Raw genomic sequence first — 13,478 nt, 5'->3', positions numbered from 1 at the left:
ATTTGCCACCTCCTACAGCCCCCAGATCACACTGAGTATAGTGTGTACTGTATATACTTAGATGTATACTTTCTTAAACATTGTGTGCAGACATACAGTAGCCAAGTAATCTTACTCAACCTAGTTCTTGATGTTATTCAGCCTGACTTTTGGTAGATTATACAATGGTGAATTATATATTGTCAATCAATAGTATAGGGATGTCAAGCTGTTATTTTAGGCAAAGGCCAGTAAAACGTGGTGGATGAATTTCAAATATAGCTTTGATATTGCTTAGTGAGCAATGGGTCTATTTATAAATTACATAGCAATTTGTCCTTGTGACTTACATCTTTTTATAATAGGGTGAATGTGCACCAGACAAATGTAGACAGCAGGTGAATGTCGTTTTTACAATCAACTGTAAATACAGCTTTCAACCCAGCATGCGAACTTGATAGCTTGAGCCCTCCACGCTGCTGAAATTGTGCTTTTAAATGTATTTCATTTATTTTTTTGGAATTTAGGAAAAAACTGTATTTCTGCCCCTCCAAGATATATCCAGACCAACACACTAGAAACCCCAGCTGACATTGTTCTGGACATTTTATTGATAGGCATCTCCTATCCTCCTATTGATTAGTGGTTCCAAATTAATAATAACTACTGCAGTAGGGAACAGACACAAAAGACACACTCCGCATCTTTCAAAATAACCATTACGTTTTATTTTATTTTTTTATTTTAGGTTTCACATTAATATTACAATAGTACTTTTATGGTAACAAGGGCGTAACATGGGCAGGCTAATTCTAATCAGGACTCGCAAGAATGCAAACATGTAATGAAAACATTATTAGTGCAATCAAATCAAATACAATAATATACAAATTTCCTTTACACAAGGAGGGATTGAGCATGTCGATACCAATGCACATACCCTAGAGCATTGCAGGTGCTTTGTAAGAGGTTTACCACAAATAGGGTACCTCTCCCAAATAAATAATGCCTGATGCTGCCTGGCACTGGGCTTTTTAGACCCCCTGTGCCAAGGAGAGGGTGTCAGTAACAGGTGCTTTTATGCCACCCCCCTGGTAAACTGGTTCTAGGGGTCCTTTGACACCTCTTGTGGTTTAAAACAGAACTGTGCAAATGATGTAGCATTGATGGAGTTCCAGTGTTGTATTTGGAAAAGTACTGTACAGAAATGAGAAGGTGAATTAACTCTTTATGCTTACCTCCAAGTGTCCTTTTAGAACCGGTCCTCATGAATAATTATCTGCAGGGTCCAGGGGCAAAGCATTATCCACAGTTCCTAACTCCATACTGTTTTTTTTTTTTTTGCTCTAAGGTCAAAAATTTATATAGAAAAGACTTCACAAATAGCTGAACAGGCCGTTTTTAAAGGGCTTGTCGACATCACTCTTAACATGAACTTTGGAGTTTTTGGAGAGCTTTTTTTGTGATTGGCAAAAGCAATTTTAAAGCAGAGAAAGTCCTTTCTGATAAAGAAATTGTTTCCTGATTGTTAAAGTATCCTGATCATTTTTTCAACTTAATACCAAATGTCTTTTTTTTTTTTTACTCTGATATCTCAGCATGCTTTTCTCTTTTCCCTTGAAAATTATCATTATGTTTTCCATTTCTTACAAATTGCTCTGACAAGCCATAATTTCTATACATTGTTTTATTTCAGAAATAAAACTGGACTCCAGGCAAACTGCTATACAGTATACACAGTTGAGATATTTAGACAAGAGCTGCTAAAAGATTTGTATTTCTGTCCATCCAGTTCTAAAATTGACATCTGCCTGGCAGGGTAGAAGATCTGATTTTATTCTGCTGCAAGCCAAGCGGATATAAAGTCAATTATTTTTTTTTTCAGATAGAGTGTAAAATGATTAAATGCTGTCCTGGATTCTGTTAGGTCTCATTTACATTTGTGGTTGGGTGGTGGTAAAGACACATGGTTTAGCCGCATTTTTTACGACCCCTAACCATTTCTGTTTTAAACACAGTTTTAAACACAGTGGATGGGGGTGTACACATACCGGGGCATGATAAAACTGATCCCTACTGTCACACTTGGAGGGCAATGCTGCCCACTAAACCGGTGAACTGGTGGTGTGGGTTTCAGGGAGTTAAAGGAGAAGTACTGGCAATACCTAACTAATGCTTAACCTGCTCTGTGCAACATTCTAAACCTAATCTATCTAACACTGTAAAGCGTAAATCACTGTACTTACCTATTCAACAGGTAATCCAGTCCGGTCCCACACTGAGCTGTCAGTGGCGGCTTCAGTGTGGAGGTGGGTGCAGGAGAGGCACTCGACAACGGAAGCCCCATAGTAAGTCTATGGGTGACGTCACTTCCCATTCATTTCACAGCCGTTGTTGGTCCTCTCCTGTACAAAGCTTCCATTGCTAGAGACCGGATCGGGTGCAGAAAAGATAAGTACAGCGATTTAGGTTTGGAATGTGGCACAGAGCAGGTTTAGCATTAGTTAGGTTTTGCCTGGACTTATCCTTTAAGGTAGTTGGGGGGAGGCAATATTATGCATCCTCACCTCTTGTGAAACTTGTCCCTCTGAAGAGTCATCTACCATGGTTCACTCTTCAGAAGGCACTAAAAGTGTAAATGTGCCCTTGGAGAGATGTACTATCGCTTTCTGCTGATGACTTCTCCAGGGGGAAAATCTGCACCAGGGACACAGATATAAATAAGAAATATGACTCTGAGTTCTGACCTTACTCTACTCAGTCCAAAATGTTTTTTTAATTATCTCCATGTTGTTGTTGGAGAGTTATCCTCATTTCCTGTCTGGTAAAGTGCTTCTAGCAAGACAGGAAGTGAGAGGAAATCTATCTATAGGTGATAACCGTAAAAACCTGGCAGGGGTTGTAACCTTTCTCCACTGAAAAAAAAAAATGTTTAGCTGGACATACACTTTTAGAAACATATTCAGGTATTGTCTTTCTCTGTTACAGTAATAAAAGCAGGTGACTGATGAGCTTATCTTCCTGTCACCTCTATTCTCTCTTATAAGCATGTTATTGTTAGCACTTTTACATTGCAGCACAATTGAGTGATTTCTTGTGCTGCTTTTCACATTCCCAGTCTGAGCTCTGCTTCACATGGGACTGCTAGAGAATAATACAAAGTCAAATATAGGTATTAACTGCATTACGGCAACTAAGAAATCCAAAGAACAGCTCCCTGCAATTGAACACTGTGAGTACTTACCTCTCTAGAGAAGTTAGAGTTCTCTGACTTCCATCGCTGCAGTCTCCCTGAAAATCCTCAGCTTTTTTCACTTCTGGGACTGTTGAATAGATGTGTCTCTGCTGTCCACTGTAGTTTCTTCCTCCGAGCCGTACATTACTACAAGACTCATAGTGATTGTGATAGTGGCTGATGGGAGTAACCACAGTATGAACCACTTGAACATCCCTGGAAGTGTCAAATGCTGCAAATTTTGCTGCAGGCTGCAGCGCTGTGGGCAGGGCCGGTGCTAGACTATTTTGCGCCCTAGGCAAGACCAGCTACTTGCGCCCCCCCCCCCAAAAAAAAAAAAAGGAAAGGGGTTAAAAACTCCTCTATGTCATACCCAGTGACCCTGATCTGATGGTTCCTCCATATTATGCTTTCATACCCAGTGACCCCCCCCCCATATTCCTCCATTTCACACCCGGGGACCCTAATGTCCCTCCGTGTCACACCCAGGGACTTTGATGTTTTTCCATGTCACACCCTTGGACCCCATTATTCCTCCATGTCATGCTGTCATACCCACTGACCCTGATGTTCCTCCATGTCACACCCAGGGACCCCCGTGTTCCTCCATGTCATGCTCAGTGACCCCAATGTTCCTCTATGTCAGACCCTGATGTTTTTCCATGTCACAGTTGAGGACCCTGATGTTCCTCCATGTCACACCTGGGGACCCTGATGTTCCTCCATGTCACACTTGGGGACCCCAATCCCCAATGGCACATCCAGGGACCCCAGTTCCTCATGGCACACCTGGTGACCCCGAACTCCTGTTACACCCGGTGACCCCTATCCTCCATGTCACACCTGGTGACTCCGATTCCCTTTTATACCAGGGATGCTCCATGTAACACCCAGGGATCCTGATCCCCTGTTCTGCGCACACTAACTGGGCAGTATGAAGAGAGTGGCCCCCACTCTGCCCTCCTTCACAGTGATCCTGCTGATTCCTTCTCCCAGGACGCTTCTCTCCAGGACCACATTGCTCACCACAGCTCCAACCGGCTCCTGGTGGAGGGAAAAGCAGCAGTCCGAGAGCTCCGCATGTCTATTCCGGTGCCTCGTCGCTTCTGCCCCAGTAAAGGTTCTGCCCTCCAGTGGCGAGCTCCGGCTCAGGTTCAGCTCTCCTCCGCTCCCTGCTTAATACCTACCCAGGGAAATGAACGGCTGCCTACCAGCTCAGTGCAGAGAGTCACTTCCTGCCTGGAGGTTAAGGCCGTTCAGCACTAGCTGAAGAGGATCATCATGAAGGCAGCACTCTGGTGGGCTCCATTCCTGCCACTTGGGGCCCCTCCAACAGTGGTGGAAAGCCAGGGCCTGATAGTTCCGCCACTGCCCAAAACACCTGGCATCTTTCTCTGTCCCTTCTTCCTCCCCTACCGCCACCTCTCCCCTCACAATAATCATTCACGATGGAGAGAGAGTGCCGACTCCTGGCTGCGCCCCTTGGTGGCAATGCGCCCTAGGCGGCTGCCTAGTTTGCCTATTGGAAGCACCGGCCCTGGCTGTGGGGATTATTTACTTAAGCTGGAGAGTGCAAAATCAGGCTCACTTCCGCATAGAAAGCAATCAGCTTCTAACCTCAGCTTGTTCGATCAAGCTTTGCCAATAAAACCTGGAAGCTGATTTGTTTCTATGCAGAAGTAAGCCTGATTTTGCATTCTCCAGCATGACAGAGGTGTTCAGACTTGCTGCCCACATTAGAAGTAGGTATTCACAGTCTTCTTTTTTTTATAAAAAAAAAAATACTAATTTATTGGTGTATTAATGAGTATAGAACTGTATTATTTGTTTCTTATATATATGCCAGGAGTTCAGATTTTACCACTTGACGAGTTATACTGCTATGTATATATACGTGATCCTGCACTTCCAGGTAGGGGACGCAAATGCACACACAACGGGAGCAGATAAGCAGGTACCGCGGACTCGATGTCCGCCGGCACCCACCCACCATCAGCCATTGAGGCAGAACTGCCATGTAAACAAGGCAGATTGCCGTTCTGACAGGAGGGAAGGCATGGATCCTGTGTCTCTGCAAAGCAGATCCATATCTTCCCCTAGTAAAAACTTTCAGGCACACAGTTAACCATTTGATCACCACTGATGTTAACCCTTTCCCAGTCAGTGTCATTAGTACAGTGACAGTGCATATTTTTAGCACTGTATTAGTGTCACTGGTTCCCAAAAAGTGTCAGTTAGTGTCAGAATGTACACCACAATATCACAGTCCTGCTATAAGTCGCTGATCAACGTCATTACTAGAAAAAAATTTAGATTAAATAAAAATATCTAATTGTTTGTAGATGCTATACCTTTGGAGCAAACCAATCAATATACGCTTATTGGGATTTTCTTTTACCAAAAACATGAAGCAGAATACATATTTAAATTGTATTAAATTGTACATAAATTGTAAAAAGCCTAAATTAATGAAGAAATTTTGATTGGATATGTTTTATAGCAGGAGGTAAAAATATTGTTCTTTTTTTCAAAATTGTAGCTCTTTTTTTATAGCGCAAAAAATAAAAACCACAGAGGTGATCAAATACCACCAAAACAAAGCAATATTTGTGGTAAAAAAAAAAAAAGACATCAATTTTTTTTGGGTACACTTTTGCACAACACAATTGTCAATTAAAGTAACGCAGTGCCGCATCATAAAAAATGGCCCGGTCAAGAAGGGGGGTAAATCTTCTGGAGGTCAAGTGGTTAATATATAATAGTTAGTATCGCAGACCGCCCAGCCCTCCCATACTCCTAATTCTCTTTCACTTTTTTTTTTATTTTCATGTTAGCGTGCATTCAGTGTGAACTAAAATTCAAAGCAGCACCCAAGCCCTGTGAAGTTTGCAAATTGCACTGAATAGCATATGTCTGCGTTGATGAGAAAAGTGTGAAGACCTCCAGTTGGAGATGCTTCTTATTAAATCTCATGTAGACTCGATTCATCTGCTGAACAGATGGAGTTCTATTCAATCCCATTAGAAATGGTAGCACTGTATTAAAATGTCTTAGTTATTGAGATTTATGATCGTCACTACAATATTATCTCTCTGGCAGAGTATTGCTAGAACTGGGGTGAATTTAGTTCATATCTAAAATATGTTTCTGTTTTTAGAGGGAACATAGTTTTATTTCTTTTTCTGGTGATTTATCGCATACTGTATCAAATATTAAACATGTTAGAACCTACAGATTATTAGGATCTTTTTATAGTCATTAAACAGTACCACATGTTTAACCAGTACAGCTCTCACACCTGTACACCCCCAATGGATCAGAACCATTTTTTACCATTCTGCTATGGCCCAGTTTTATTGAGAAATAACTTTGTCATTGCTTAAGATAACAAACCAATGTATATATATTTTGCTAGAAAAAAACAAGAGTTTCTTTTGACTATATTGTCTTACAATACTATTCTATTTTTTATGCAATCGAAAGACAGAAAATTTAACAAAACTGAAAAGAATGCACTTTTTTTTTCTTCTTTCATCAGTTAGTTTTTTTTAAAAAAAGAAAAGATTTAAAAAACAAATTGTCCTGTCATAATTTTGAATTATTAAAGCATTGCAAAGCTATTTACAAAATGACGATGCCATTTCGATTCTGGTACAAAACACTGCAAATTATTTGCAAATTAAATAAAAACTTTTTTTTTTTTTTTTTTAGTTTTTTAGTTTTTACGTGTTTTTTAGTGTCACTTTTTTAACGCCACACTTAAAAAAAAGAAGAAACAAAATTATTAACTATCAAAAAAAAGTTTCAATATAAATGGTTAGAAAAATAGAATATAAAAAAAAAAAAAGAAAAATAGAATATAATTAGAGAAAAATCATCAGTGAAATAATTATTAGGGGGGAAGGCAAAGATGGAGTTAGTTAGGGCTGATTGGAACGTATTTTTTTTGTCAGGTTGCTTTAACTGTCATTGCATCCTGATCAAAGTTCATCCCCTTAGGCTACATTCACACCTGAGCGTAGCGTTTTTCGCGCGTTTTTTACCGCGATTTTACCGCGATTTTTGCGGCGTTTTTTACCGCGATTTTTGTGCAGGCGTTTTTAGATTCAATAGAGATCAATGGAAAACGCCTGTAATCTGCCCAAAAAGAAGCTCATGTACTTTTTTGAGCGTTGGGCGTTTTGTATACAGCTTCAAAACGCTCAGATGTGAACAGGGGCCATTGAAATGAATAGGATTTGTCTTGTTGGGCGTTTTGAGAGCTGATCCTAGAGCAGAAAAACGCCCCAAAAACGCCCCAAAACGCCTACATGTGAACGGAGCCTTAAAGTAATTGTAAAGTCTATTATTTTATTTTATTTTTTTAAATAACAAACATGTTATACTTACCTGCTCCGTGCAATTGGTTTTGTACAGAGCAGCCCAGATCCTCCTCTTCTTGGGTCCCTCTTCGGCTCTCCTGGCTACTCCCTCCTGTTGAGTGCCCCCACAGCAAGCAGCTTGCTATTGGGGCCCCCGGGCCAAGTCACAGCTTCCTGTGTCCTTTTAGACCAGACACGGAGCCATGACCCGGCCCCGCCCCCTCTCTCTCTCCTGATTGGCTGAATTATTTTGATTGACAGCAGCGGGAGCCAATCGCCCTGCACTGTTGTCTCAGCCAATGAGGAGGGGAGCCCCAGGCAGCTTAGACACTCCTGTAACATTTCTGGATAAAGACGGGCTCAGGCAAGTATTAGGGGGCGGAGGGGGCTGCTGCACACAGAAGGTTTTTTTTAATCCTAATGCATTGAATGCATTAGGATAAAAAAAAAAACTTCTGCCTTTACAATCCTTTTAATCTACAGATAAATGACACAGAGTCGATAAAAAAGGAACAATGTTAACTCTCTCTAGCTCACATCTGAACAATGTTTGTAAACACAGTGCCTGTTTTTTCACAGCAGCAGCTTCTACAGCTGCTGCATTTACACAGCAACACCCAGATGTCATCACATATAACAAACTTTAAATATAATTTATGCTTAAAGTGTTACTAAACCCAGGGCCCTGCATCTAGTCTCCCACAGCACACAGAACAAGGAAATGCAATTATTTTAGTAAATATAAATTGCTAAATACCTTTTCTTATCAGAAATATATAGCAGTCTTGTGACTTCCATCAGTGTCTGGTTAAAGCTTGAAGGAGAAGTTTTCATTCTTCCCTGATTGTCCTATGAAGCTGCATGACCCCTGACCCTTTGTCTGGACAGAGCTGATTGCCCTGTGCTGATCACATGCACTCTTCCAAGAAAAAAAAAAAAAAAACTGTCTAGCAATACATACAAAACTGAGCATGTGCAGCTTGTCCCCTATCCTCTGTTCTATAAGGAGATGGGTTGGGGACAATAGAGGAAGGGTAGAAACCGAGAAGACAGGATAAAACAGACTTATAATACAATGCAGAGGATTAACCCCTTAGGTTCCATAGTGAATATAACAAGCATGCTTTATTGCATATACAGACTGATGTTGACTGTTGTTGGTTTAGAAACACTTTAAAAGGGAACAGACACAGTTTTATTGGTGATAATGCTAGATGATCATAAAAGAATTTTGCAAATAGGTCAGGAAAGATATAAGTGCAGTAAAGCCATATTCACCAAGCTCTTGGGAAAATTAAATTTCAGAGTGAGTAGCCTATTTGGCTTTACCATGGCTGCTTTTTTGAGCCTATATAGATTAGGATACCAGCCCCACTAAACTTTAAAACTCATAGAAGACCTACACTCAAATAGCCATATTACCCTGCTGATATAGGTCAAGCAATCATGGTCATCTTTCACTTAAGCTCTGGAGGCCTACTTTTATTTCAGTTCTTATAAACTCTGTACCTGGACATAGTAAGTGTTATGGAGATGCCTGTTTAATTCAATCCACATGTTGGAATGACAGGAGTAACCAGATGCTTCTGTATATATGTATAGCAATAGATTATAACAGGTTTGTGAATTCTTCCTCTGCAACTCTAAAGATAAATTATCCATTGCATACCCTATGACTCCAATCAAATGTTTGCTGCTAGTATCAATTAGGTTGCATTGAACAGATTAGTTGCGACAGAGCTGTTATATTCACACTTTATTATTTGTATTTTTTCTACTTTACAGAGGGGTATACATGAAATACGGGAAATTCGCCAGTTTCACTTCACAGGTTGGCCAGATCATGGTGTACCATACCATGCAACAGGGCTTCTAGGATTTGTACGGCAAGTTAAAGCAAAGAGTCCACCAAATGCCGGCCCACTGGTAATACACTGCAGGTAAGCTAAGTTATCCTTGTATATAGTATGAAAGGAGATGAAGGTGGTTATATAGAAATGAAAGCACAACTGATTGCTGCACCTTAAGTTAAGAAATTCCATGTCCACTCTAGTATTGCTATATTATGGGCTTTTCTGCAACCAATTTGACTAACATCTCTCGAAAAATGGAAATCTGTGGTTGCAAAAAAATCAGATACACCAAGGGGAACTTTTAGTTTAATAAAGCCTACAAGTGTTACTACCTTAATTTTGTATTAAGGGCAGAGATAAACGGAGAACACGTAATACTGAATTAAAGTTCTATCCATTAGTATGGCTATGCTATTTATACAAAAAACATATGAATGCCCCAAAATTTCTTCCATTACAAATTAATCAATATTGTTTAAAGGTGGCCAGGGATTGGTCAGATTGGTTAAGTGTGAGGGTGCTGTCTCATGATGCTCACTGGCCCAGTTTCAGACCTAAATATATATGTATGGGTTGCACGCATGTTCATGTTTAGGATATAGGAGAAGAGAGGAGCAAAGCATTTAACCACTTGAGGACCAAGCCTATTTCTGACACATGGTAAAATCATTTTTTTTTTGCTTGAGAATCACTTAAACCCCCCAAACATTATATATATATATATATATATATATATATATATATATATATATATATATATATATGTATATATAATTTAGCAAAGACTCTGGAGAATAAAATGGCGGTCATTGCAAAATTTTATGTCACACAGTATTTGCACAGCGGTCTTTCAAATGCAATTTTTGGGGAAAAAAATACACTTCACTGAATTAAAAAAAGACGAAAGAATAAAGTTTTGTATAATGTAAAAGATGAAGATGTCATGCCTAGTAAATAGATACCTAACCTGTTACAGTTTAAAATTGCGCACACTCGTGGAATGGTGACAAACTATGGTACTTAAAATCCTCCATAGGCAACGCTTTAAAAAAATTACCAGTTACCAGTTTAGAATTACAGAGGAGGTCTTTTGCTAGAATTGTTGCTCTCGCTATGGCAATCGCAGCGATATCACACATGTGTGATTTGAACACCATTTACATTTGCAGGCGTGACTTACACACAGAGGTGCTTTAAAAAAAATGTTTTTCCTATTTATTTTATTTGATTTTAATTTTTTTCACTGTTCCTTAAAAAAAAAAAAAAATCTGATCACTTTTATTGCTGTCACAAGAAATGTAAACATCCCTTGTGACAGTAATAGGCAGTGACAGGTACTCTTTATGGAGGGATCTGGTGTCTAAAAGACCCCCAAATCCCTTTTTTTGCACTTAAAAGTATTCAAAAAGCCAAAATCTGCGTTATTTTTAAAATCGGCACCATTGGCAGCTGAGTAAACCGAAATTGACGTGACGTTCCTTCCGGGTTTCTTCATCGGAGACCAGATAGAAGCCGAATCCAGCTTCATTCCAGACTCTGACCAGCTGACGGACGTGCCGGCTAGTCACTCGGGTGGGCCTCCCGGTGGAAAAGGAGACCGGGGCAGAGCCGCAGAGGGCAGCGGGGGGGGGGGGGGCAATATCCCCTCCCGCTCCTTGTGCTGCTGAGCCGCATTGGTTGTTATCACCAGAAAGTCGACCACTGCCTCTAAAAAATGGTACTGGGGTGATGCCTCAAGCTGCAGGCATTACCCCAGAACAACCATTTTTTCAAGCCGACGTACAGGTGTGTTGGTTTGCCGGAAGTGGTTAATGTAGATAATCCTGGCACAAGCTTGTTAAAGAGGAAACAACAGCATCAGAGGAGATTTCTCTAACATTTCTGATCACTTTTTTCCTTGACATCTGTCAGAATGGACTGTCAGCAGCTGCAAATAGACATGAGGTCTTTATCTCATGTCTATGGACATTTTATTGTTGTCTTTCTTATACAACAAATACAGCAATCATCACAACAATACATTGACACCTGTCAAATGTTACACTCCTCTTCTGAGCTATCAGCCGTAATATTGGCTAGGTGGGTAACATAATGAAGTCTAAATTATTTGAGTTCCCAAGTGTTATAGAATAACCCCTATAAATATAAATATATATTTTTTGTTATATCAGAATAGTGGTGATTTTCATGACTTTTAACGGCTTTTGAATTACGTAATGATGTATTTGTTGTTATTTCAGTGCTGGAGCTGGCAGAACAGGCTGCTTTATTGTCATAGACATCATGCTGGATATGGCAGAAAGAGAAGGAGTTGTAGATATCTACAACTGTGTAAGGGAACTTCGCTCTCGTAGAGTGAATATGGTTCAAACAGAGGTAATTGCAATAGTAAATGAAAGGCTTGTTTTTTATGCGACTAACCATCATATGTTGTAACATTAGTCATATTATAATTTGTAACAGTTTATTCAAGAATGATAGGGTGATTTAAAAAACTGTTTGAAATCTTTCCCTTTATGACAAATCAAGTTTTATTATTTAACAAGAAATTCACATAAGCTCCAGCTTTTATAAATCTGCCTCACTGTCTTCAAAAATATACAAGTATGTGTAAAAAAACTTTCAGAATAAAGAGGTGTTATCTGCAACATCCATGTCTTTTTTTAAATGTAAACAGTAAAAATAATCTTGCTTTAAGCAACATGTACGCCCCTTTTAGTTTTCTTTTTCTAATATTTAAGGCTGATAATTTAAAGTCCACATACAATCAGTCACCTTCTATTACTTACAAACAGCTAACCAGTGAACTATGAGGCCACAACTTAATTCAAAAAGCATGCAGACATAGTCAAGAGGTTCACTTGTTTTTGGCCAAACCTAAGAACGTGGAAGATGCATTATATATTGTAAGCAACTGTGAAAATACTGGCCTATTGGGATCTCTCTCCCTCTCCCTCTCCCTCTCCCTCTCTCTCTCTCTCATTTTTGGTCATAGTTATCTTCTGTAAAGGCAGATAATACATATAGTGTTTACTTTGAACAATCCATCTCCCCCTAGCTCCGGCATGCGTGCAGAAGGGTGTGCATACCTAAGAAAACCCCTGCTCCCCTCCTGAAGACTCCTGGGATGTATAACATCAATTGCATAGGCATGGAAACCAGGAAGCAACTGAAGAAATGAAAAATATGTTTAAAACAAGTCAATATAATATACTTTTCTACCTATTTACTAATGCTAGCAGCATTAGGATTAAAAAAAAAAAAAAAAAAAATCAGCGTTGATAGAGAGAGTAAAGTTCTGCAAATTCATCAATGTGCTAGCTGGCACTGGATAGCTATACATGTTAAAGTAGCCAATGAGTATATACATATATATATATATATATATATATATATATATATATATATATATATAACTAAGGTTGTAGATTTATATTGATGAATCCTGAAAGAAGTGTGACAGCCTAGGCCACACCAATACACTGACCAAGGTTTGCTAGATTCACCCAAATCTATACAAACTGTATACCACCTATGTGGTTTCAACCCTTCTCTCTTAAGTCACAAGATAAAGACTTTTGCCATTTTAAAATGGATATATAAGGATTGTAAAAAGTGCTATAACCCATTTCAACCAATCATAATTATTCTTGATATTGTTTTTTAAACATACTTCAATAACCTGAATTCTGATAGATTACTGAGTACCACTGAAAAGTGGAGGTGTTGCTCATATCAATCTGTAAAACTGCTGTTGTGTATTTTTGTTTAAGGATATAGGCAATAAGTCCATTGTTCCTTCTTTGAAGCTTTCATTTTATTTTATTGTTTTTAGAAAACAAATGCAACCGATATTACAGCAGATATACTTGATCTGTTCTGATATCTTTTCGGTGAAAATATGTTATCCACAATGTTCATGAGCTCCAAGTTACTTTCAGTCTTACCAGAATATTGAGAGAAGGCTTTATACTGTACATTGAACCTTTTTGTTATTGGATTTATACTTAAAGCTTAGAGTCTTGGTCCAACTGTACCATTCTCCAATTT

The 13,478-nt window shown here is 39.2% G+C and overlaps 1 protein-coding gene across 9 annotated transcripts in view; it reads left to right on the top strand.

Annotated features, from left to right (window-relative positions):
* PTPRM (protein tyrosine phosphatase receptor type M) overlaps positions 1-13,478 on the top strand; it is a 974,793-nt gene that overhangs the window by 914,731 nt on the left and 46,584 nt on the right. For all 9 annotated transcript variants that reach the window (XM_082259726.1, XM_082259728.1, XM_082259725.1 and 6 more), the window contains 2 exons: positions 9,361-9,515; positions 11,669-11,804. In XM_082259726.1, the coding sequence (XP_082115852.1) occupies positions 9,361-9,515; positions 11,669-11,804 (291 nt within the window). The remainder of the gene's footprint in view (positions 1-9,360; positions 9,516-11,668; positions 11,805-13,478) is intronic.

Source organism: Pelophylax lessonae (assembly GCF_965119305.1).
Source record: "Pelophylax lessonae genome assembly, chromosome: 5".
NCBI classification, from domain to species: domain Eukaryota; kingdom Metazoa; phylum Chordata; class Amphibia; order Anura; family Ranidae; genus Pelophylax; species Pelophylax lessonae.
This window is presented reverse-complemented; position numbering and strand designations above follow the sequence as displayed.